The sequence below is a fragment of the Haliotis rubra genome, unplaced genomic scaffold (genome assembly GCF_003918875.1).
Source record: "Haliotis rubra isolate DU_JTF1 unplaced genomic scaffold, ASM391887v1 Scf29, whole genome shotgun sequence".
Classification (NCBI taxonomy): Eukaryota; Metazoa; Mollusca; class Gastropoda; order Lepetellida; family Haliotidae; genus Haliotis; species Haliotis rubra.
Genome location: NW_025766957.1, coordinates 697658 through 724699, shown reverse-complemented (window position 1 = coordinate 724699; position 27042 = coordinate 697658). Strand labels below are relative to the sequence as shown.

General features: G+C 40.6%; 1 protein-coding gene across 1 annotated transcript; it reads right to left on the bottom strand.

Moving 5' to 3' along the window:
• Positions 1–11480: 11480 nt before the first annotated feature.
• LOC124281777 lies at positions 11481–24328 on the bottom strand. The gene is made up of 3 exons (XM_046717748.1): positions 24197–24328; positions 22797–23377; positions 11481–13661 (listed from the first exon to the last, which is right to left on the bottom strand). The coding sequence occupies exons 2-3, from the start codon at positions 23368–23370 to the stop codon at positions 13360–13362; spliced, it is 876 nt and encodes a 291-aa protein (XP_046573704.1). The 5' UTR covers positions 23371–23377; positions 24197–24328; the 3' UTR covers positions 11481–13359.
• Positions 24329–27042: the final 2714 nt, after the last annotated feature.

The window sequence follows — 27042 nt, the reverse complement described above, 5'->3', positions numbered from 1 at the left end:
ACGCACACACACACGCACACGCGCACATGTTACTGGGTTGCTCAGGTCCTTACTGGTGGCTCATAAATATCTGAAACGTTAAGGGGAATAAGACAGAAAAAACGTGAGTAATTTCTATATTTATATAACGTCAGATAATGTATTCCGTACAAAAACGCCTACATGTTGTTTCTTTTATTACTAAGACGGGGCGGTGGGAGTAGCCTAGTGGTTAAAGCGTTGGCTCGTCACGCCGAAGACCCGGGTTCGAATCCCCACATGGGTACAATGTGTGAAGCCCATTTCTGGTGTCCCCCCGCCGTGATGTTGCTGGAATATTGCTTAAAGCGGCGTAAAACCAAACTCAGTCAGTCAGTATTACTCAGACAATGGTATAACTAGTTCATATGATATTAATCCGCCCAAAAAAGCCGAAAACTCTGAATACAAACAGCGCAGATGAACAAAAGCAGCCAATTTATGACAATCATTTATTTTCTAAAAGGGACAATGTTCCTGATGACAATATGTCCTTTTATACCACTGTCAAATCTCATGATGGATGTATTCAATATCTTGTCGCAATCCTGAGATTAAATCTCGAACCGCGTGTACACCCTTACACGATGAATCTCCTAACGCCGTGTGTGTCAATTTTGTCCCATATGTCAACATTCCGTCAATCTTGACATGATTTATTAACCCTATGGCATCCTCCGCAATAGACAATAGATGCCACCACTGTAACAACCCCGTAACGAGCTCACGTGCCACGGACAGCCAAATCTCGTCACGTACAAATGAGAGATTGCGAGATTTTACGTCATTGACCACGTGATCTTGCTGTGTTAATGTCCGACGTGGCCAACGTTAGATAAGCGTGGGCGTGATTTGTAAGATGGATTATTATGAATGTAAGCCTCTTAGGGTACCGAGTGTGATTGTAGCTGGATGGGGTGTTGCGCTCACAGTATCCAACTGTGACGTCATGAGTTGTATACTTTCACAGATGTTCTATGTTGGCCATATGTTATCATTGTATTCAAATTAGACGGGGAAATTTTAAGTTTATATAATTAAAACCAGGGATACTCTACAACATAGTTATATAGTCTCCCTGTTAAAACATATAAAGAATAATTGATTTTGCTTCAGCTAATCAAAGACAGAAACCACAGCAAAATATATTTATAAAATTGTTATTTCGAGATTTATTTAATGTATTCTGAACACGCCAGTAACAAGAGTGAGTGAGTTTAGCTTTACGCCGCCTTTACTCCAGCAATATCAAGACGGGGTACATCGGGCTTCGATCATTGTACTCATGGCTCGTGACAAGATGTAGCTTGTAACTTGGATATACAAATTCTTTCCATAAGTCAATTTTCAAAACAGTATTTTTAAATTCTAAATACATCGACCATCCATTCGTTATTATTTTGCAACATCATTTCATAATTTTAAGATATTTAAGTCTTTATGTCATTTGGTTTTAGTTTCAAATATTTTATTACTTGTAGCAACATGCACACTTCATATTGTGAAGCTATATATATCCAACAACTTCTGTTGGTGGTATGAACCAGTGGGGACCTGCCAAAAGCCCCTCAGGACAAAAGCCCCTTGGTACAAAAGCCCCTCGACCAAAAGCCCCTCGCTAATTTGAGCACCCCTGTCAAAAGCCCCTCGATTCACGTATTTCATAAAGGAATAAACTTTTCTCATTGCTCTTATATATTTTATAGTATTTTAAGTATTTTATCATACCAGTGTAAAGGAAATGGAGCTAATTTGCTCAAGTATGAGCGAGGTGTACATATATTTCTGTGAAAATCATTTGACTAAAATTTGATCATGGAGTTCAAAAAGCTGCTCTTTGAAAACAGAACGCTGTCCGTTCTACTGAGGACTTTCTTTCTGCCATAGGCCACAACATTTGTTTAATTATTAGTTATTATGTAAAACAATTTTTCGAGTCATTAATAATTTCTTGTTGATTTGTTTTCATTTGTTTGATGATATATATTTCTTATTCACTAAAATTATTTGCTAATTACATATTAATTTATATAGTAACTATCGTCATTATTTTATGAAGCAATAAAATGTTTCATGTTATTAATCATTTCTTGTCTTTAATCTTATTTTCCCATTAATACGTAAAGTGAGGGGCTTTTGGTCATTTTTCGAGGGGCTTTTGTCCTTGGGGGCTTTTGGTCGAGGGGCTTTTGTACCAAGGGGCTTTTGTCCCGAGGGGCTTTTAACCTAGACTCGAACCAGTCACATGGAATGTTGAGGGACGTGGTTGTTGCGTTCCCACGTAGCCTTATAGCATGTATTGATGCTCACAATATCAACCACTGGATCAATATCCTCTGGGTGCTGTTATGTACAGGTGGCCGCGACATATCTTGAATATGCCGTGATGAAGCATTAAGCAACAAGAATGAGTGAGTGAGTTGGGTTTTACGCCGCTTTTAGCAATATTCCAGCAATATCACGGCGGTGGACACCAGAAATGGGCATCACACATTGTACCCATGTGGGGAATAGAACCCGGTTCTTCGGCGTGACGAGCGAACGCTTTAAAGTCTGGGCTACTCCCACCGTCCTAAGAAAACAAAAAAGTACAGTACATTTTAAAGTAATCTTTAATCATTATACCAAATGTTCTATGAAATCTTGATATCGAGGAAACAACTTTATGACAGACTTATGCATGTTCTGCAATTTTTGATGAGTTAGGTAATTTCTGATGCGAGGAGGTAGTTCTTTATAATACACATGAGGCGGTAGTGTAACCTAGTGGTTAAAGCGTTCGCTCGTCACGCCGAAGACCCGGGTTCGATTCCCTACATGAATAAACGGTGTCCCTGATGTGATATTGCTAGAATATTTCTAAAATGGCATAGAACAATACTCAGTCATCATAGTTTTTCGGAGACAATGTCTTAAGTTCCTGATCTCAAGTTTAGACAGCATCTCCGTTTGTCAATTATTGTTCGAACGACGTCACTGAACATATTTCCACCTATACCCGTGCTATTTTGGCATGACATGATCAGGTACCAGGTGATGTTAGTGTTGTAATTTCGACATCAGCATCTACGGAGTGGTCCCCCACTTAAACAAGGAGCGGTACTCCCACACCGCTCCCCAGTCTGTGGGCATCCTGACAGAACCAATCCCACTGTTTGGAGGCAGGTGCTACATTCTTTATGTGTTTAAAGCGTCCTTGTAAATCGAAATTTAACAATAGAGTCTAATAGACCTTACAGAATAGTGAATGAAAGATGTTGCCAAGGTGTAAAACGAAGACGCGTCTCTGTTTGAGATGGTCGGAAAAGAGTCGTGCGTAATCTGCCCACGCTTCTCGTACCTACCTGCTAGAGATGACATACCTGTATCCTCTTCCTCGTTAACAACTGGGCGGTGGGGTAGCCTAATGATTAAAGCGTCCGCTCGTCACGCCGAAGACCCGGGTTCGATTCCCACATGGGTGGAATGTGTGAAGCCCATTTCTGGTGTCCGCCGCCATGATATTGCTGGAATATTGATAACAGCGGCGTAAAACCACACTCACTAATTCAATCGTTAACAACCCTAACCTGAAACCCCCGTTGTACAACAATCCTTCCCTGCACCCGTCGAAGTACAACATCCTCTTTCTGAACCCCGTGTTGTACAACACCCAACTTTGCCTCCCCTCTCGTACCATCGTACAACAATCGCACCTTGAACCTCAACGTCGCCCCTCCCCACAACCCTCGTGCAACCCCTCGTCGAAGCCTCTCCCGGATACAACACTGAATCCCCTCCCATGAACAACACTACCTTGACACACCCACGCTCACACACACGCACGCACACACGCACGCACATTCAACCTGCTCTTCTGCATGTTCAGCTGCTAATGACGTCAGTTTTCCCTCAGCCCAGAATAACGAAGGGTGATGTGACTTAACAACGAAGCCAGATACGCGTCAACTCTCGGGGTTTTCATCCAGTGTGATTTCGATGCCAAACACATGTGTAGCCCGAATCCGCATGCCCGTTGAAGCAAATGTATGCCTCAAGGTGGGATGTTTCTCTTCTGTACTTGATTCATCCATTGGGCACGTCACAAACTTACCATCGTGGATTTAATCCCTGTTCGTCCCGGTTTCTTGGTTTATCAGCCCTGTGTTCATGGGTTTTACCAGATGGACATTTAGTCCCCAACATGGGTTGAATTATTTAAAAATATAGAAAAAATATATTTATCGCGAAAACAGATCCCAATGTAGCATTGAACAATCCTAAATTTCCAAGAGCTTGGGACTCTAGATTTGCCAAATCAATCTAGACTTGAGCAGTACTCGTATCTAATTTATTCTCTACGGTTTGGGAGGCAGACAAGAGGTTTCATTTATGTAGCACTACCAGCATCACTTAACACTTTCGGGGCGGTGGGGTAGCCTAGTGGTTAAAGCGTTCGCTCGTCATGCCGAAGACCCCGGTTCAATTCCCCACATGGGTACAATGTGTGACGCCAATTTCTGGGGTCCCCCGCCATTGTTTAGGCAACTAATTATTGACCGTCATTTACCATCCTACTCATTTGCTTAAACCATGTCGGATTCCAGGGTTAGAATTAATCTCCCTTGCCCCCGATCCCCAAAAACGTTCGTAGCGTTACAACATTCATTCGCCTATGATACACTATGGAGTTACGACAAGTCGTAAAGTTACGATCGGGACCCAGTAACCTGTGATGATAGTCTGAGGTGAATTTGTGGATCGGGTGGTCAGTCGAGGTGACCTGGCATCGTTGCTTGTAATACACTTTGACCGATGAAAATTGGTCTTCAGTAACCCATGTTTGTCGTAAGAGAAGACTAACGGGATCGGGTAGTCAGACTCGCCGACTTGGTTGACACATCCCAATTGCGTAGATCGATGGTCATGCTGTTGATATACTGGATTGTCTGGTCCAGACTCGATTATTTACTGACCGCCGCCATACAGCTGGAATATTGCTGAGTGCGGCGTAAAACAATAAACAATCAATGTAATACACTCAGTGGACAAACATAAAATACAAAATATATCCCGTATCCAAAGAAATACCCATTTTACAAGCATGGACGAACTGGAGTCCTTTTAAAGACCAGAGAAACGTAACCCTCCAAAGATCTATTTTGTTTGCATGTTTTTATCAAATGTATGCCATGTATTGCAGGGCGAGGCGTTTAACAGGCGGCCGGAAGAAATGTGCTATGCTGTAGATGGGCGGATGTAGCGAGATGGAGTGGGTGGGATGGGCAATGGCTCCAGACAGCTTCGTCCGACTTGTTAATCACCACTGTATCAGACCTGCAAATGTGTTATCCGAAGAATCAAAATAAACAAACCCTCTTGAAAGTTTTTGAAGAAAAAAATATCTTCATCTCTCAGCACCCATTGTTAGAGCTCTGCGCCAAGTCGAGCAAGGAGTCCTTGTAATTTTATCTCTAAATCGCCTGTTTTCAAACACTGAGGTAGGTGAAACATTTTTGATGTAACAAAACGTCGTGCAGAATGTGTATCTATACCGTACAGTACCGAAATAATGTTCCTTTTCCATCAATTGTACACCTGATGAAGGAGTAAGCATACACTTGTCGTGTTATTCACTATTAAGAAGTTGACATCCATATATCTTGCTTTTCTGATTGTACAGAGGTTGACGGTTAGCCTTGTGGGTAAGGCCCTCCCCCACCACACACACACCCAAGAGACCGTGAAACAAATATACCCAATGTAGTCTGGAATGTGTGGCAAGTCTAGATTACAACAGTTTCTGAAAGCCTCTGGGCTCCTTTTATTGTGTATTATTTATATATTAAAAAAATATTCTTCTGTTAAGTATGTTCAGAAACTAGATGTCAGTCTACCCCACAGTAATATTGAGGGGTAGTTTGCTATGTGCGGCGTAAAACCATACTCACTGTATCTGCTGTACATGGATTTAACAAGGGAACAAACACAGAACTATGTAAAACTGAAACCGGAAACAATAGTATTATATAAGTAACGCACAACGACCCTTTTCAACAAACATTTCACTAATTTTAAAAGTTTTTTAAAATATGAATTTACTGCTGCTGTTCACATGAATGATACTTTAGTAACCTAAAGAAATTTCTCCTACACCTTAAACTACTTAATGACTACAGTCACAATCAGTGTTGTTCTTAATTTTTGTGGGGCGGTGGGGTAGCCTAGTGGTTAAAGCGTTGGCTCGTCACGCCGAAAACCCGGGTTCGAATCCCCACATGGGTACAATGTGTGAAGCCCATTTCTGGTGTCCCCCACCGTGATGTTGCTGGAATATTGCTAAAAGCGGCGTAAAACCAAACTCAGTCAGTCAGTCAGTCTTAATTTTTGTAGTGATCAACAGATAGGAAACACAATATTGTCGGATTGGAATACTCAAAGTCAAAGTCTTGTCAGAGGAGTACACAAAACACGTGATCTAGACTACCAGTTGTCATACATCCACGTTGCTGATGCTGCGATGGCTCAGTGGGTTAGATCGCTGACATTGTGTGCAGGCGATTAGTTGTCTGAATCTGACAGTGTGGGCTTGAACCCCGATAAACCCCCGATGAAAATAGTAGCAGCATCTGAAATGCACTCAGAACGTGTAATCCCAAATCTAACAAATTACATTTTCCAAATGGGTTCCAACTGTGTAGTAGTCAGAAACATATCCAAGTAAGCCCATGCAAGTCTAGAAAATGTCTAGATGACCACAGTTTCTGAAAATGAAGAAAATATATGTGCTCCTTTTCATTATATTTTATGATTATAATTTAGGAACGTTTTTTTCTTCTATAAAATATGTTCACTTCAGAGACTAGATGTTAGTCTAACTGTGTATTTTGAAGGTCTAAATTTTAGATTCGGTCGATGATCAGATTCTGAGAGGAAGAAGAAGAAAATGGGTTTATTATCGTGTCACATATTTTCTGTACAGAATATTTCACCATTCCCTGATACAAGTTAAGAGGCTTACAGAAAATTTTAACCTTCAAGAACAGAACATTTAACCTTCTATCTCGAAATCTGATCTCCTGAGACAATGGTAGTTAAAATGGGATTAGGATATTCAAAAATAACTTATTTGTTGAATTATGTTCCAGCGCTGATCACGTGGTGTAATTCATTGCACGTTCTCCGCCCCCTGCAGCAGTTAGTGAATCATTCACTGCCGCTATTTCGGATGAAGCATTGTCTTGGTTTCAGTGCCTATTAATTGTTGTTATTACATCATTAATCTTCCTTTACGTGTGGGTTTGTTGTTAGGCAAGTTTTACCACGTAGGATAACATACTACCCATAATCCACCATGTCACCGCTTCGATCGGTGTATTACACTGCGCTTGTCATACCATGTCACACCGTAATGATTTACATTCATACGTTGAACCTTTGTCGTTTATCATTATGAATGACTCCTGGTGATGTTCCACAATGGCTGGTTGGCTGTTATAACGCCCCACTCAGCAATATTCCAGCTCTATGGCGGACCGGTCTGTAAAATAACCGAATATGGACCACACAATCCAGTGATCAACAGCATGAGCATCTACTACCCACCTGGGATACGATGACATGTGTCAACCAAGTCAGTGAGCCGGGCCACCCGATCCTGTTAGTCACCTCTTACGACAAGCATGGGTCACTGAAGACCAATAATAACCCTGATCACCCAAGCCGTCCCAGACTTACCTCCCTTAGTAATGCCAGGATCCAAAATTTGCACTGATTATGTTGGTTAACATCACTTCTGTTTTACCTTCTAAATCAAGCTGTTACGAGGTGATATACTCTGTATATCAATGAATCGGTTCCGGAATATCTACAAAGCTGCTTTAATTGTCCACAAAGACATTTTATTATTCTCTGTAATACTTGTGTACCGTTCTTTTGATGAACGCAAACAACCCAGTAATTTTGAAGCAAGGACCTTAAGACTTTAAATTAATGCAATGACAATGCTTCGAAGAATGACATAGAATGTCACGGTGACCTGACATAAATTGTCGCCTAGACAGAAATACAAAGATGGTAGATATCTCTTTCAAGAACGTCACTTTAATGTGCGCTAAAACAACTAATAGGGACATTTGCTGGCGTGACAGAATTTCTACAAAAACATTTTTTGCCGTGTTTGTCATGTTTAGAAGGCGTTTCCATGGTAACTCAATATTATCTGCATGTGCAATGTTTAACCGAACACACATCTCTGAACTGCCGGGGTGGAGAATGTCACCTTCCAAATGCCTCCGCTTTTCTTTTAAATGTCATCCCTCTGTCGTACATTTATTCCCGATTTTTGGTTCCTGGGAGTTTGGAATAAAAGGATAAACCACAATGTCACAGACAAAGGAATTCTCCTCCATGCACAGCGAATAAACATTATCTTAAATGTCAAGGAAAACGCACCGCATTTCTTGTAAACTAACAAAAATTTAAAAAATTTTAAAACAATAATTTCTCTGTACAAAAAAAAGCAGAATGTCAGGATGCAAACTTTGAATTTTTAATTAAAATACCAAAAAAATGAAAAGTAACATACTTTAGAATGTGTTTCTCAAGGTTGATGCACGAACTGAACTTCCCCACAGAGATATAGTTATTGTCATATATCTGTTGTGTACTGTGTGAGTGTTAGCGAGGTATATCACTCATAATATCAGCAATAATTTGAAGAAAACTAACCTAAGCCATGAGATACACAAATGTGTTAATAAAGTTAGTCCGACAGCGTGTTTGGTCATGCTCCCTGGAGGCTGTTTTGAGTGAGTATGGTTTTACGCCGCTTTTAGCTATATTCTAGCAATATCACGGCTGTGACAAACCTTTGGCAACAAGCAGTTTATCATTATCATTATTTTGTGAATTTAATGTGGCTACTTTTCTTTCCAATCTCAATATTAAGAGTGAGTGAGTATCGTGTTACGGACGTTTTAGCAATATTCCAGCAATATAGCAGCGGGGGACACCAGAATCGGGCTTCACATATTGTAGCCATGTGGGGAATCGAACCCGAGTCTTCTGCGTGATAAGCGGACGCTTTAACCAATAGGCTCAAAACAAGTTTCTTTCCCATGTATAAGCAAATCATATAAGCATCCATGTTTTTAGCGGAGTCCATTTTGCTGGATTCCGACTATATAATGAAAATGTATTAATGAATCACTTTAAAACAGTGAATATTGAGGTGAAAGAAAGAAATACATTTACTTATTCAATGTACTTATGCATCCAATGCTGTTCAATATATTACTAAAGTAATCTGCGTTTATACCGAACTGACAGCTATAAAAATCGTTTTAGTCCAGAGCCTAGATTTTCGAAGCTCTCTTAGCGCCAAGACAGCCGTAAGTTAATGTTAACGAATGGCACATACGACTATCTTAGCGCTAAGAGTGCTTCGAAAATCTAGGCCCTGGTCACTTTTTGTATATTTTAGTCGAAATGCTAAACGACTTCCGACTATAACAAAGTAAACAGTCTCCCTGAGTTCGTTATAACCGAACTTTCTTAATCAATTTCAGTCTTGAAATTGAACATTTTAGTAGAAATGCTATAGCGAGCTACGACTATAACGAACTAAACAGTCTCTTTGAGTTCGTTATAACCGTACATTTTTAACCAATGGTAGTCTTGACATTGTACTCGAGCACCGAGTTCATTCATTGACAACAGGTTCAGTGGAAGACATGGAGACTCCGCTTGTGACGTCTCAGTGCGGGTGATGGAACACCCAGCTTTGTCTCGCGTGACAGAGGGAGTGTCCCACCCAAAGTCTGCACAAAGACCCCCGGGCGAGGCGGCCGTGGGCGGCAGTGGCGGCACACAACTGGGGCGTTACGGGTCGTCACGAACGCATACCTCAAAAACCTTTCGCACGTGTGCAAAAAACTTGATATGTAATCGTCTTCAAGCTGGATGCACGTGTCGCAATGTCTTTCATATGATTCAGCAGTTCAGACCATAGGCAAATATTTCAATTTCAATTTACGTGTAACATATCTTATATTTGGGATTACACTTTCTTAGTAAAGTACAGATTCTAGTACTTTTGATGGGTTGAGTCCGCGGTGGCTGAGGGGTTAGGTGTCTGAATTTTAGGTGACTGACTCTGAGGGCGTGGGTTCGAATCCCGGATGGGACTCAACCCAACAAAAGTACTAGAATCTATACTTTACTAAGAAATGGTGTAATCCCAAATATAACATATGTTACATTTGACCACTTTCTAAACGTTATTGTGTATTCATACCATTTACTGAAGAGGCCACGTGAAATGGGGTTCCAAGGCTAGTGCATTTCTATGACTATATGCGCGCACGTGTGCGTCCGTATGCGTGTGTGTGTGTGCGCCCGTATGCGTGTGTAGGTATGTGTGTGCGTGTACTAGTACGGACAAATATTGGTTTAAGTGTCCCGCAACTGAGATATCACGCGGCAGTCTAACTGATAACCCGCTAAAATACAGTATACTGACTGAGAGCCGACCAATCCAAGTTTTGTTCCCATAATGCCAAGCGTCAAGCAAGGAAACTACATGTAGTACCAAATGTAACGTCTCCAAACAGACATCTGTCATCGCATCCCTATTGTGTAGATTGATGCTCATGATGTTGATCACTTGATTGTCTGGTCCAGACTCGATTATTTACGGACCGCCGCCATATAGTTGTAATATATTGAAGAGTGTAGCGAAAGACAACAACCAAACCTAACCAAACCATTCAAATTATTATAGAATATTTATATAGCGCACATATATCCAGGCAACTAGTCCATGCTCAAGGCGCTGATATTTACAGTACACTATCCATATACAGTGACACTCCCACCTTCCAGGCGATTACAGTGAACATACGGATGCAGTGTTACCACCTATTCCTGCTTCGTCAAACGCGTGGGTCAAAATGCTGTAACAGGACTGGAACCATTCCTGGTCTTCTTAAACAGGAACTGATAACGTGAGTGAGTTGACCTTTACGCCGCACTCAGCAATATTATATGGTGGCGGTCTGCAAATGATCGAGTCTCGACCACCGCTTCGATCGGTGTATTACACTGCGCATGTCATACCATGTCACACTGTAATGATTTACATTCATACGTTGAACCCTTGTCGTTTATCATTATGAATGACTGCTGGTGATGTTCCGCAAAGGTTGGTTGATTGTTATAACGCCCCACTCAGCAATATTCAAGCTCTATGGCGGACCGGTCTGTAAAATATTCGAATATGGACAACAAAATCCAGTGATCAACAGCATGAGCATCGATCTGAGCAATTGGGAACCGGTGACATGTGTCAACCAAGTCAGCGTGCCTGACCACCCGATCCCGTGAGTCACCTCTTATGACAAGCATGAGCTACTGAAGATCAATATTCTAACCCGGACCTTCACGGGTCAGGAACTGGTAACGAAGCACAAGCAAAAATCAAATACATTTTGAATTTTTAATTCAAATTCGTCATTTTTACACCTTTTGTACAAAATATATAGTCAACATATATACAATCTTGAACAACCTTGAGAAGAAAACCTCAATTCAGTTTCCGGTTTTCCCGGATCTGACGTCATAAATGGTACCATGCATACGTCACTCTCGCACCAGCCTCAACACACACTCAGTGGTGTATGTACCACTGTCTCATCAACAACACAAAGTACAGATAAAGCATTAGAAAAATAGGCTTTGTTTTGGCAGTGAAGGCACCGTTTTCTGACAAAATAAACGTTCATGCTGCCGACCCCTTCAGCAGAAAATGCATAGTTTAAATATTCAAACAATAATGCACGTTTGCAATCGTCTTTGAGACGAGAACCTTAATGCAGTTTGTAGCACAGATTAAAGTGACAGAGGGAGAGTCTTGATCTGAGATCAGGTGACCGAGAGAGGGGAGCGTATTTGCCAAGATTTCTAAATATTGACGTTATGGGTTGTTGAGTTGTCGGTTTGGTGAAAAGCACTGCAGCCAGTCCTTGACCTGACCTTGACGCTGTATGTCCACAATATGGGCACCTAACCATAAGACATGAAATATGTATATCTCATAGTTCTGTTAATATATCCCAGTTTCCGTTTGGAGACAAAAACGCTTCTGCAAATTAAATTAGTTTACGATTAAACTAATTTGGACAACAAAGTATGCTTTACTAATATGCAATTTCAATCTGAAATGAGTGATAATTTCAGAAAAAATGTTGAAACGAGCTGGTTACGGTGTAATGTTTCCGTCTGCCATCAGAACCTGTTGTGTAGTCAACTAAGATGTTGGCTCCGCACGAGACGGGGGCAAACAACTTCCCCAATCTAACTCCGCGTCCCCCAGACAGGAAACCCTGTGCTGTAACTGTGGGAACCAGCAACCACGCAGGCCGACTCTAACACAAGGCCCATTCACACGGGGAGAGATTATCCGCAGTAATATCTAAATACACTCTAAGCTCAATTTTGTCGGAGCTTCAACAATGGCTTTTTCTGTAATTCCCGACCGTATTTGCAATGAGAGACATCTAAGCTTTGTACTTTATCGGCGTTATGGAAATTGAGATTTATTGATGATAATTATCCGGATTTGGGGTTTACATTTGCGGCTAAAACGTAAATTAAATTCGGATTTTGGTGTATCTTAGATGACTTTGTGAAAAGACGGCGGGTTTGATTCTATAAGAAGATACATCAAAAGGAAATATTGAATCAAACAAATGTAAGTCTCTATGCCAAGGAACTCAAGAACAAGGACCGGTTTTGAACCTGTCAGAGGCGCCCATTCATCCTATTGTTGAAATTGGAGGATCTATATTTTGTACATTCTATGTACAAACGGAGCCGTCAAGTGAGTGGATGCTTGATGCTGCGTCTGCCATATTGCATCTATTCACAGCGAATGAGTGGTCAAGAGGGGTTCTAAGTCAAATATTCTTTTATTGGACGGCTCCGGTCAATAAGATATCTTGGCAAATACCTAATTATGGGACAGAGATTTCACACAGAACGCTGAGAACACGTGGGTAGCATATACAGCATAGAAGTCTTCAAGAGACTTCTCAGACATGAGAAAGTTCATTTTAGTACGCCCTGCAAGTTGAATAAATTATGCTAATTTATGCAAATGATTCCATGAGCAAGAATGATGATGTATGGCCGTTTGGGCCAACCAGCACTGGGTGAGACCCATATACCAGATGAGCACACTAATATCACAAATAGTTCACATACACACATAAGCACTGTCTGCACGTGCTCTTGCATCAATCAAGTGACTCGGAATCATGTCAGTCACTCTACAGTCTCAATAATGTCTGGAATATTTGAAGCTCACGGCTCCCCGTTTGCATTTTGGGGGCTGTTGAAATAAACGTAGTCCGATGATTTTGTTGTTGTAATTGTTTGTCCGCTGTTGTCTGCATCGTAATCATCAACGATCGGTCCAATAATCAGTTGCCCCAGCAACTGGCTTGATGGCGGATGTGGGTTTCCACAACTGTCGTCACTTCCGGAATCATATGCATTTTGCTGGAACTCGCGGACGGCCCGGATATTGCTCTTCGATTTTAGGCGATCACGTGCTGGTTCATACGGTTGTACTTGAACATATGCACTCTGACATTCCATCATTTCTGAAAAAAGAAGAAGAAATATATATTATTGTGCTTTTTTAACAAGTTAGATTTGCAACTGACTGTTCAAAATTTCACAAACACATTCAATTTAAGAAACATCTGTTTCTTCAGTAGTCACTAAGCTGTGACACATATATTCTAATAATTAAGTGACTTATCACATTATTTATTACCCCACATTGCGACAAATTACACCTTAAGACCACTGCCAGCGGTACCGATCCCTATAATCCTCAATAATTAGGTAACCCTTATCAGTGAAATACGGACAACTAGTCATCTTCTCCCGACTTAATTTGAGAGCACCTGTTTGCCAAGCACGAGATCACAGAGTTGGCAAGAGGTAAGTACGGAGGTCAACTGGACAGGTATGGTTTGTAAGTGGGTGTTAGATAGCCAGGGGCGTATGACTTGGATGATGGAAGCTGCCCAGTCCGCCTTGTCTCATCAAGATGATGCAACATTGTGTGGTTGACCCATGATAAGTGACTTCGATAAACGGACGAGTGTTATTACCGCAATAGTAAATGAGAGGTGGTCTGGTTAGCTGTAATTGTGTCTTACGCCACGTCACTGGTCACTATAGCCTAATGAGGGGTTAAAATGTGACCTGGTCATCAACAGGAACCCAAAATTCAAGAATTATGTGGTTTGTCAGTTTGACAATGTTATCAAATTTATCGAATGTCATATATTGCCCAAATGAAACTATTTACTTCGGAACTACTTGTATTGAATAGTTCGGTGGTTATAACTGTGGGAAAAACTACAAAATTTCAGCGGAATGATAATGTGCACGCGATCAAGGTAACCCAGAGTAGTTCACAAAGCCGACCACCTGTACTTTGCTGTGTACTCAGTAACCTGGGGCAAATAGTGACGGGGGGTAAGGGTATCTGCCCTTCACCCTCTGTCCACACTCAAAATGCATGTGGACACGCTGTACCCGCTAATGACGTCTGCTTCCGTGGACAGGGAAGCCATTTTATTTTTTTAATTCAAACTCATTAAACATCCCATCTGTTCATCTTTGGAAAATTCTTACGGCCAGGTTTGCTAAGCTAAAGGGCACAACTATAATTTGCTTTTCGTGTTTCGTTTAAAAGTAAAAAACAAATACATCCAATTTACTGTAGAAAGTTAAATGTTTACGTTTGCATGTCAATGAGTGACGAATTTAACCTTTAAATTTTAATTCACAAAATCGTTACGTACTTTTCTGGTCTTTTTCAAAGCAACTTCTGTGCACGAGTCAATATGTATTCGTCTAAACACACAGAAAAACCTTGTTAGTCGTAAGAGGATTAACGATTTAGGTTTGTCGTCCGGGGTGAAAATAAACATGTCTCCTGTCAATGCCGTTCTCTCACTCCCCCATCCCTTCTACTGGCAAAGTTTCACGGTCAAGTTCATAACACGGTGTGTATTCGGTGGGAGTTGGCAGACTCGCAGTATGTTTCCGTAAATTTGAATTTGTGAAAAAGATTACATGCAGAATTTTTTAAGGCTTGCAATTGTTTGAAGGTTGCAGGGTTTTTTTTGGCGGCGGTACAATGTTGGCAAGTTATCCAATAATCACTCCGACAAACAAGGACTGGAGACTGTTGCAGCATAATGGCTTGACGAAGCTTGGCATGAAATGCACACGTTCATTCTGGAAATGCTTAGTTCAGTTGTTGTCTAATTGACCATATCATTAACGGACCTATATCAAAGAATCAGCAGATCTGTCCGTTATTGCATGCAATGAACTGTCCGTGCTTTGGCATTTACAATGAAGGAAAGTACATTGAAATGAATTTTTGGGGGATTATCACCTTGGCGATGTAAAAGAAATTTCATACACTCTGGAGTAAAGATTGCGCAACTTGGCACCTTAGCAACAGCTGGATGAATTGGCGCTACGATTTTAACTCTGAAATAAACATACTAATTTCCTAACTACGTGCATTAGCCATAGTTCGACCTTGACCTCCTAAAGTCAACATACGTCTTTCCCTGGATTTGCCTCAAAAGCAATCTGGTTGAACTGACGTAGAAAAAAACACTACCGGCTTATCGTCGTTTACGAGTCAACATTTGATTTCCTTTCCCTCTTCACGAGTTTTTAATTTTTGTCATTCTTTGTAATTTCCCCTCGACATTAAAATAACAAACCCCACTAAACAATATACGACGACTGAAGGGTTCGACTTTATTTCCTCCACGGTGCCTGATGACAGATTTCAACAAGCCCAGTATTACTCCGCCTCAAAACGTAATCCCCTTGTCCGTGGATGTTATCAACTGCTACCCCTCAATTACACTGTAGCGCGTTGTTTATGGGAGTTTTCACGATTCCCCCCATCTGTCCCCCAAAGTGAAACAAACTCGACATTTTCCCACAAACCGAGAGAGTCGGGCCTCCTTACAAGCGACACGTAATTTACAAGATGGCTGTTAAGATGAAACATATGGGGCTTATATTATTCAACACAATTTATCATTTACGCCGTTGACAAGCACAAAGCACCAAGATGAAGGAGAACTAGATGTCGTCAAGATACTGTTTTCCTTCAACTAACGTTCATACACACTGCCGATAACAAAGCGTATCGTATGACATTTTAATTAAGGAGTTATTAATATCTCATCCCACGATACTAATGTCAACGTACAGCATTCTTTGAATGTTTGTTTTATAAACTTCAATAATCTGCCATATCAAATGACATTTCAAGTAACGTGTAATAAGTATCGTCTTTCATACATTCTGAAAATAATTAGGTACAAACATCGAACAAATTACACAAATACCATACAACAGGCCTCCATTGTTAAATCAAAGCTAATCCTGTTTACTTTCCTTTGCTCATTTCCTAAGACGCCATGAAATAGAAATGTTCTCTTCATAAATCCCTATTACCAGGACGCATTAGGTCACGTCTAAAGTACCCCTAACACAACACTAGCGGTCGTAGGGTAGAGGTCCAGCATGGGGTTGGGACTTGTTAGTAATCCTAGAAAGATGGAATTCCTACACGTTCGTATTTCACACATTGAAACAGATTGGTCACCCACAGGACACCCTCGAACCACGGTTTGGAAACTTGATAAAGGACCATCCAGAAACGCATAAATACATATTTATCTAAGGTCATAAAACCAGCCAGTCCGGATATACGCTTATTGACATATTCTCATAACTGTGTACCTCATAGAATACAAGACAATTTTCACCTAGAACCCGAAACGTGTCCAACCTTATTCATTATGTTGAATAGGGAGGAAGATGGGGGACATTAGCTAAACCAATTTAGACATCAACTATCCTCTACTGCCCCGAGGGGTGAAGACGTTTCAATCCAAGTCCCTCCGTCACCATACCTAACAAACTCGCCAGTAAACTTCTCGCCTTACACCATTGAAAAATCCAGTCGACTTGTTTCGCTACAATAGAAGGCCGCAACTCGGAGACGGCGACGACAAAGCCAACGCCACGCCTGGTTGAAAGCCATCCCTGAATCTGCTGCGGGTTTTTAATGACGATGTGCCCTGAGAGATTGAAAATCCCCAAAAACATAATTTTGTCAGACTGATTGTGAGTTGTGATGGTTGTAGTGGGGTGGGTTTGTACTGCGCGTCACGTAACGTGAAGGTGGACACACCAAGGGGTTACCATCAACAGAGATTTTTTTTTGGGAGAGAGAGGGGAGGAAGGAGCCTATAAAATGTAGAGGGGGGCACTTGTCCGAGGGACTTAATGGGACAGAACAAGAATAAGAGGCGATGGAGGATACTCGAAACCTGAAACCTTGTCTCAACAGTTGATGTATAGTATGCTAATTCAAACCAACGGAAGTGCACATTGATCGACTTGGGTCGATTTGAAGTGTGGGGCTTTGTCTGACCTGTAAATTATCATACAATTGAGTTTGATTTAAGATTTTGGAAAATTGAAGATTTTGTCCCTCAGGACTTGAAACATGCGAGATACATCAACACGTGACACGCTCCATGTGGACACCTTCAAGCACTCGGGACTTCAAACCTGGTACAAGAGTAGAAGATGGAAGGGATAGACTGGTTACAAATCCACACTCCGACCTAATGGGCATTAGGGAAACCAATGGTATTGTTGGCCACCTGTTGACTTTAAAACGTGGTCAACAATTGCAACTTCACTACCGCGAGCATCCTCTTGCCCTGAAACAATTCTATCTCAACGAATGAGATCTGCAATTGTTCTGCATCGGATGATACCAGTGGAGGTCCGTGAAGTTTATTCTTGTCTCGACACGATAAGAAAGACCCTCGCCCACATCGGTCAACCCCATAAATGATGTGAAATCCCTCCCACATCCCACCTCAAACAGAAGGGGGTATTGTTCTCCTCCACAAGACAATGACTGTAACAAGGTACGGGGCGTCCCGTCCAAGCTAATCACTGACCCCTAAGCTACAGGTGCCCGTTTGCCCACAAGGCACCTTTCCCAACGTTTAAAATTGTAACTGAATCAAAAATTGACCAAACTCAAACAAACTAACATGGCTTTAAGGGATGTACAGGAAGTTAGACAATGCTGCGTTTTTGTGACAATGGCCCTCGAATACCTTAGAACCTTGGAGGTATTGTCAATTATAAAACGCAAACGCTGTTCAATACCGGAGACCCATGCTCCAGAGACACCTTAGCTTCCGTTTGTGATCGCCTGTCTCTGCACATAACAAATATTAGCAGAGACGATTCGTTGTGACAAACTGATGAGAAAATCTATAGCTGGTCTAATTATGTTTCTGGTCCCTATAACACTCTGGGCTCCGAACATCGCGACTGTTTACCCAAGTTTGTTTGAGATGACCCCCTGTGCCCGAGTGGACGTAAAGTGTTGTGGACATTGAGCCCACCTCTGAGTTTCAACTAACTGAAGAACATAACTATCAACGTTTGATGTTGCCACAGACAAAGCCTCATATTCTTGCTGTGTTTGCAGGTTCAAATTTTCACAGAATAATAAAAGAAAGCGGATTATTTTTGTGGCAAACGTCTAATCCAGTTGCTTGTCTTGACCACTGAAACTGACCGGATGGAAACGGGGAGGAATGTTTCGGCTGGAAGCAAATGTGTCCAGCTTCAGGTACCGTCCTAACACGCTATTTCGGCACGACTGGGGAACACTCCATATCTATATTTTGTATGTAGTTTTGTCCTTTAATGAAACTTAAAGCTGCATCTGTTCCTAATCAGTTATAAAAGCAACACATTTTATCCTATCTTGTGTTATCACGTCCGGCATACCGAGACGAATGTTAAAAGTTCTGGAAAAGCTAATTCTTATGAGTTGCCTCGTCTCACAAAAGACGATGAGCACAAAGAAATATTTTGGCAAGCCGAGAAGATTCTTGCATGAGCTGCAGCCAAGCCATAGCCTCCTAACCTTTAGCGTATTGGCAACAAGTGGCAACAATGAAGCAGAGGAATGCAGCCAGTAACACTACACCATAGTCACCATCCATGATCAGACTGATAAATACGACCAGATTAGTGGGTGGAAACCTAGCTTACAAATACATTATGTTTCAACGTCGTCCTGTAGAACTTTGGTTCCCATCCTGAAGAGGATGTGCCTGCATTAGCTAGCGGGAATCTGTCGATTAATGTAAAATATATACTTGAGGAAATGCCGGCTGTGTAGCCCGGAAATATAGCTCATATTACATGAGTATGGAATACGAGACTTAACCCATGGCAATGAGAATATATTATGCAATCTTGATGGTTATCATAAAATGTAATAATCTAATAAGTTGACAATTACCAAAGAAATAAAAAATAATTTTTTAAGGGATTGTTGTTAATAGGGGTTTTCAGAAAAGATAAATAAGCTCAAATAGTGACATGTCTCGAGATGTTGATGGTGCAGCATGGGAGTAAAAGACCACACCCGACAACCGCCTGCGGCGAGAAAGAGGTGAGTTTGGGTCGGGACAGAGCAAGGAGGAACGGGAATCCACTTTCATTAATTTTGCTCTTGAACCTCGCCAAACCTTCCACATGCCTCTCCATTGGGCCCTAGGAACCAGAGCAATGACTCATTCTTAAAGATTGCTCTCATTTCTGCCACTGGCTCTAAGTTTCCCATGCTCCGATGCAGACGTTCGATGCAGCCGTTTCCGGAAAAGGGAACCTGTCTTACTTTTATATACTCCAGGCTCAGTCGCATCTTTGATGTTGAAACACATGCGCTCATAAAGGGGCGATGGAGTCACAGGGAAAATTAGCGAATTATGAAGCGAAATAAACATTTATAGAATTTCGTGACATATTGTAAGACTTGCGTCACAGGGTAAAGCATCAAACTTTGAAATGAAGTACATCGCCACACTGAAACACTTCTACATGAATAATATTTCTTAAACGTTTACCAATGCAACGCGGCCTAAAATACTGGCTCAACAAACATGAACGTTGTTTTCATGGCAAAGTCCATAGATGAACCCAACACGTTTCTAAATAGGTAGGGGGTATTTTTAGTTACTTCGCATACTTCCAAATATTGTCGGTCCTCACTTGGGCCGCCATTCACATGCGTGGGTGCACAGAGGTGTACTGTAAGTTTATTTACAGGGCAGTTAACACTGGGAAGATACTCAGCGTTAACACACTAGGGAGAGAGTCGTGGTGTGGAAACTGACGCTTAAAGCCCTACCGTCGAATCCAGCATCATCAGTGGTATACATTATATGAATTACAGAAATTGCTAAGATTGGATTAAGAGAGCGGCCAATCGAACACTTATTCTCTTACTTGATGTGAGTAAATCTGGCGGGCTTCAAAGAACACGTGACGAGGACGTCAGATTACATAGCATCTGTCTCAGTGAGTGTTAATGTTGAAAAATATTTCTGTAATGCGTTTTTATTCGGAGATTCATCCAAAGCAATGTCTTTAAAAATAGAACATTTAAATGTACAACTGCTATCAGCCATTTCTGTTTCAAGACAAAAAGACCCACAATAATGAACCAATTAAACCAACTATCTAATATGTATTAAAACAGTCAGACAATACAACGTACATGTAGCCACATATAACAGTTATGACTGAAAGCTGTCGACATCAAACTGACATACATAACCATGCAAAAACGTCAGCTTCAATCACAAAATATGTTTGCATTCTGTTCGGCACCAAAAAAACCCAACCCAACCACAAGTACGAAAATGCATACTACATTCCATGCAAAACCATCTCGACATGTTGAACACGAGATGATTAACTGCTTGTCGGAGGAACGGGAGATTCCTCCTTGTTTCAAGCACTGAAGGCAAAACATGTAATTATCCTGATAAAAATATCACACAGCATAGCGATGTTAAACTCGAGTTGACATTACGGCCACGCCTCATTAGGACATGTGGGTACATACCAAGAATGTTAATTAGATTTCTCTGTCCAGAAGAGATAAACCAGGAACGCGCTTGCGATTGTTTTATTTCTCACAAAGGGTTAATTTAAAGGTTGACGACAATTACCGGTGACAGAGACATTATCTAGCCCCAATAGAACGATCAGGGATGGAAAATGGTTATTTAAACTATTACCACCATACGTGATCCAATAAAGGCGTCACGTATAATTGTTTTATAACCCTAATTAAACACTTTCCGTTGTTCTTAATTGCAATGTGTCAAGGGAAAATTGGCTCATACTGTTACATAATGTTCCGTCATACGGACCCAGATTTTCCAGTAGACATTTCAAATGATCGAATTTATGCTATATTTAACGTTCATGTCACATCTGATACTGTGATTTGAATAAGACATAATAATGTTTTTAAATATATAAATAGACATAATAATGTCACGCGTGGATTAACAGTCACGTTCTTAATAAAATTCTTGTCATGAAAACAACGGTAATTCTACTTTTAGAAGAATTTAATTACCTTATGTAATTTATTAGAATAATATTCATGTTGTTTTATCCTTTGAAACATAACGCAATGGCCTTATTATATAGAAACAAACTTCTGTTTCACTAATAGCGCTAGAAGGGTAAGATTAAAAATCCTCATATGATAAATCGACGCTAAAAGACAGAACCCAAGAGGCTCAAGCATTTAATAAACCCAACACCTGACCAAAGTTTGGCCTCCTACAAGTTCATGGTCAGTGTATGTTTTTTCACGAACGCGCGATTTTACTCCCCCGCCCTGACCGTCCCTGGGGTCAGGTCAAGAGAGGCCACTGAAGCAACATGTGGCAACCATTACACCAGAAGCGACCAATTACTCTCTCAGGCTCACAAATATTTTTGATAACGCTTATCGTAAAGCGGGGATCTCGAGAGTGTGGGAATTTAATTGACACAGCATATACGGCGTATCAAATACCTAACCTTCGCATGCGGAGTCTGTTTGTGCGACGAGGTCATGCAGAGTTGCGTCCCCTTGACCATGTGACTGACGGCAATTACGCTGTACAAGTCCAAACATGTTCGATGAGCCGTGCGTCTAGTGTGTGTTTTGTGGGGATATATGGGCCGCGGTGAGATAACGCCGAAACAGCTTTCCGACATGTTGTAACATGTCAGAAACATGCCAAACAAACTCGACGTTTAATATCTAATTTATACTATTTTCTTTGATCATTTCATATATGTACCCATTTCTGGTGTATCCCGCCGTGATATTGCTGGAATATTGCGAAAAGCGGCGTAAAACTAACCTCACTCACTCATATATGTAACCTCCTTTAGATAACTTTTGGGAACATTTTAACAAACCATTTTGAATATGAATTTCATAACTTTCTTTTCCTTAATATTTCAGGTGCAAACACCATCAGAAGTATTTTGACAAATATGTCTGACCGAACCGTATTATCTTGTAACATAACATAAAACATGCTGCTGTAGAACTATATATTCTCACTTGTCATTTATCGGTGAGTTATCCAACATACGTAGATCTATTCTTCTCAAACACCATCCATACCAAACCACAGCCAGTTGAATATTACCACTACCCACACCGCTGGCAACCGATCTACAGCCCTCATTATGAAATTTAAACATGGCGTTTGAATAAAAATGTTATCTAAAATATTAAAATTAATATAATCAGAAGCAGTATAAGGGGTTCTTACCTGGATCATAAATCATTTCTTTCTCGAGCGCCTGTCTCTTGCTTCTGATGTAGCATGCAGCGAATACAAACAGTACGAGGGACACAGACACTATGCACAGTATTCCGATCAGCGCCATAGCCAGGGTCTTCCATTGGTGTTCGCTGGAGGAGACGGCAGACGTCAAATCCAGAATGCTCCCTTGACTTTTCGCAGGGTCGGTCGTGTCATCAATGGATACAATGGACAGTTCGGAGGTAGGGTCCGTGGATTTGTGATGGTTTTTCTTTCCTTGGTGGTGTCCTTTGTGATGTTTGCCGTGTTTGTGGTGGTCGGGGTGGGCATGTTCCTCGTCAACGAGACCACCTTCGTCAGGCCTTTGGTTAAAGTCTATGAACTCGCGGAATGGCCCGCACATCGTGTCTCCGTGTGAGTGGCACGGTTTTCTGATAATCTGGTTCTTTGGACATGTGGAACAATTTTTACAGACGTCCAGTTGCATGTCTAAGAACTGTCCATTCGGACACTGTGCTACTCCGCTCTCTGTTGGGATGGCAATGTACAGCAACACCACACATACAAACAATACCTTCATCTTGTGTCTGCAACAGTAACAAAGTGTGAAATTAATCTTTTGATCTCAACATTGTAACAGAAATTAAGATTGTGACAATGTTGGCAATAAAAGTACACTTTAATAACTGTCTATTAAATAGCTGTATTATTTACACAGGATAACATGTGAATATTAATTCTCATAATAAATCCAAGCATATTCGCAACAAAGCACATATCAGGTAATATATTTCATTCATTAATAAAGCCCAGCCTTCAACTGACCTTTCATTAAGTTTCAATATTTAATTTTTCAAAACGCTTAAGGTGAAATTCAGGTTGATACATCCGGTCCCATGTCAGGTTTAAAAATAGCCAATGGGTCGTGATTTCGCAACCAAATTTCCACCTTCTATTTATAACTAAAATCGATATCGATTCAAATCAGGCTTCGGATTACAGCTGTTCAGATTTTAAGTTGTCTGAAAATCAAAACAACGTTACTATTACCTATTTCTCCTGTTGCATAATATTGAGTAATCGATATAAATAAAGGAAGTCTCGGGTTAGGCTACAAAGTTGGAAAGAGCTAGGCAAAAAATGTCTAAAGATCCGTTTGTAAAAATATCCAAGTCATGCTCAGGGCTGAAACCATCGGAGCGTCAACAAAAACTCATTCATGTAAGCAAAGGTAAGTAAACCTGGGCCCGCCGCTAGTGTGCCTCGCTCGAGTTAGCATGGGCCGTTCATAACCAGACGATGTCTCATAGCCCATCACGCCTCTTGAAAATATTTCAGGTACAGTGAAATGTGATGACTACGACCGTAGACAAATATCGCTAAGATGTAACTCCAGCTCGACTTACCTTATGTCGCAGCGAAGAGCCAAGAGAATGATTAAAATCCACACAATCTTCGATCTTTATTCACGTATCCTCGCTCGCTCACGTCTGTTACTTGTATGAACGCAGACGGCAATGTGTTCCGACTTGCACACTCAGCATTCACAAAACGTCAGCTCGTCGTCCGCTTCAACCAATCAGAATCGAGACCGTCGGGTAGGGGCGTGGCGTAAATGGGTCAGCGGAGAGGTCATGTTCATTGAATGGATTCAACAAGTTCTCAAGTCGTGCGCTTGTCTGGATTGGCCACGACAGGCGATAACTTGATGTTTTGACGGATTTTCATCAACCAGCTGAGCGCGGATAAGGGGAGTCTTGCTTGGTAGTATCCCTGTCGTATCTACCAGATTTCATGGACCTAATTTTCATGAAACATGACTTAGCTCGCTCTCAAACTGTTGCCATTCCTATACGTGTGCTGCATGTCTGTCGGTCTCAAACAATCGAATAACTGCCATGGTTCGTAGAAGATCTACAAAATTAGACAATAATTAGGCACATATGCAGTTTGGGCTGGGACGGGTCCAAATTTTCTACCGGGGTACTCCACCCCATATTACCCTACCCTACCCGGATACTCGATATGTTAATTCCTGACTTCAAATCTGTAAGAAATATCAATATATTCTTCAGCTCGGAGGCTACAATTTCGAGTCTTGCAATAGCTTAATCATGTTTTATATTCAAAACAGCTGACTGTAAATAATGTCTAAATCTTCAAAGACAATACAACCTTTTAATAATGAAAGAATAACATATTACACTGTTTAATCTGTTAGTCACATGATCATAACGGGTTCGGGTATTGAGATGGATACCCGGGTCCAACTCATTACCCACCCGTCCCGGGTATCCAGGTTGCCCGTCCCAGCCCTACTATGTTGTACTCTATTTGATGCCAATATTTTATGATGATTTTTATGATGTACAACTTGTGACATTTTAATAAACAATCTTCTTCTTCCTATATGCAGTGTTGGTTATCAGCAGAAGAACTGTATGATATTTTGTGCGTGTGTCCAGGTATCTTACATCACATACGTGTTCCCAGTAATACTACAGTATTTTAATAGCTGTTAGTAATTTATTATTTATTTTTAACTTTTGTCTCTTAATGCAAAATGGTGTCTCATAGGCCGTATTGGCCGGATGTTGTACTCACTCTTATGCCTATATTTTCTGATGCCTCTTGTGGTGTACAACTTGTGACACTTAAATAAACAATTTCCTTCTTCTTCTTCTTCTTCTTCTTCTTCTTCTGCTTCGTCTTCGTGTGTTTGTAACTTGATGAATGAACCGGAACTAACAAATATCAAAAATCAGAATGGCCTGTATTTGGTAGATTATGTATTTAAAAAAACTTATTTTCAACTAAATGTAACATACATTACCACCGAGATCATGATATAAAAACATATTAACTTATTTTTGTCTTTTCATATCAAATATCATATTGACTAGGTTTTTACATATTAGTATGGCTGATTCCCATGAAAGGAGTTTCATCCCCATTAACCCTCTATCTGTTTCCCCTGACACACCCTCTGTTTCCCGTGCCCCTTTAACTAAACTGTCCCGCCCTTTTTTCCCCAACCCCTCTGGATTATCTCCCCTTACCTGTACCCTGTCCCACTGACTATAGCCGTCTCCGGTGCATTAAGCTTTGACACCGATTTCACATTGCCTAATTATAACGTAATCTTAATGATGATTAACATCACATTTTGAAATGTTCATAACATCAAATGATATTTGATGAACTTCTTTGAGTAACATGTAGACATTGGTGTGATGAGGAAGGCTCCATATACAACCGTTTAACAAGCAGTGTTAAGATTTTCGTTTAGAATCAAACAGACACATTTTAAAAAAAAATTTAAGGTAAATATGAAATAATGGCTTAATTCATTTGTTTATTCGACAACAGGACATGCAGATATAATAAACTGATAAGCATAGACAATATATATAGTATATTTAGTTGTACATATACTCTCAGTAACATGCTAGTATTACGGGTTTCATCATATTGGCTACGCTGGAATTAATAATACACATCTGCAACATAAGTGGAAAAACTTAAATTTTGCATTTATGAATTTACACAATAAAACTGCAACTGTAAAATAATGAAAGTAGTATTTTTCACTCAAACGTACATGGTTAACGTGGATGGGTTCAAATATATGTTTTGGTTTTGTTTTTTGTGTTTGGTATGTTTTATAATTTATACTCAAGTTTAATTGTAACAAAATGGCGCCTGTCACCATTTTACTTTAACCCCCTTCCATTAGTCTACCATATAGACCCTGAAACAAATATATACTCATGCCAATAATGGTTGTCACCCCCTTCAATTTTTTAATTGGAGAGGGTGTGTGAGGTTGGGGGTTGGGGTGGGGAGGGGGTGACAACCATTATTGGCATGAGTATATGTAAGAAAGCTCATGCAAGTCTTGATTAAGTAGAACACTTTTCATGGATAGACAACTTCTTTGTTGTCCACTTCAAATGCTTCTTAATGAAATCTTGATTATGTGGCAAGTCTAGATTAACTCAGTTTCAGTGTCTGAAAATGAAAGATGTTCTCTGGGCTCATTCTTATTGTATTGTGTTATGTGATCATAATTGTAGGAACTTTTTTTCTGTAAAATATGTTCATTTCATAGACTAGATGTAAGTCTGCCCCTCCATCAGACTGTATTATTTAACAGTACTTGTAAAACGGAGACAACCCTGACAAAAACTCGATTCCCTGTCAAAATAGAGGTCTACTGTATGTCAAAATAAGCGTTGTTTATGTTGACGTA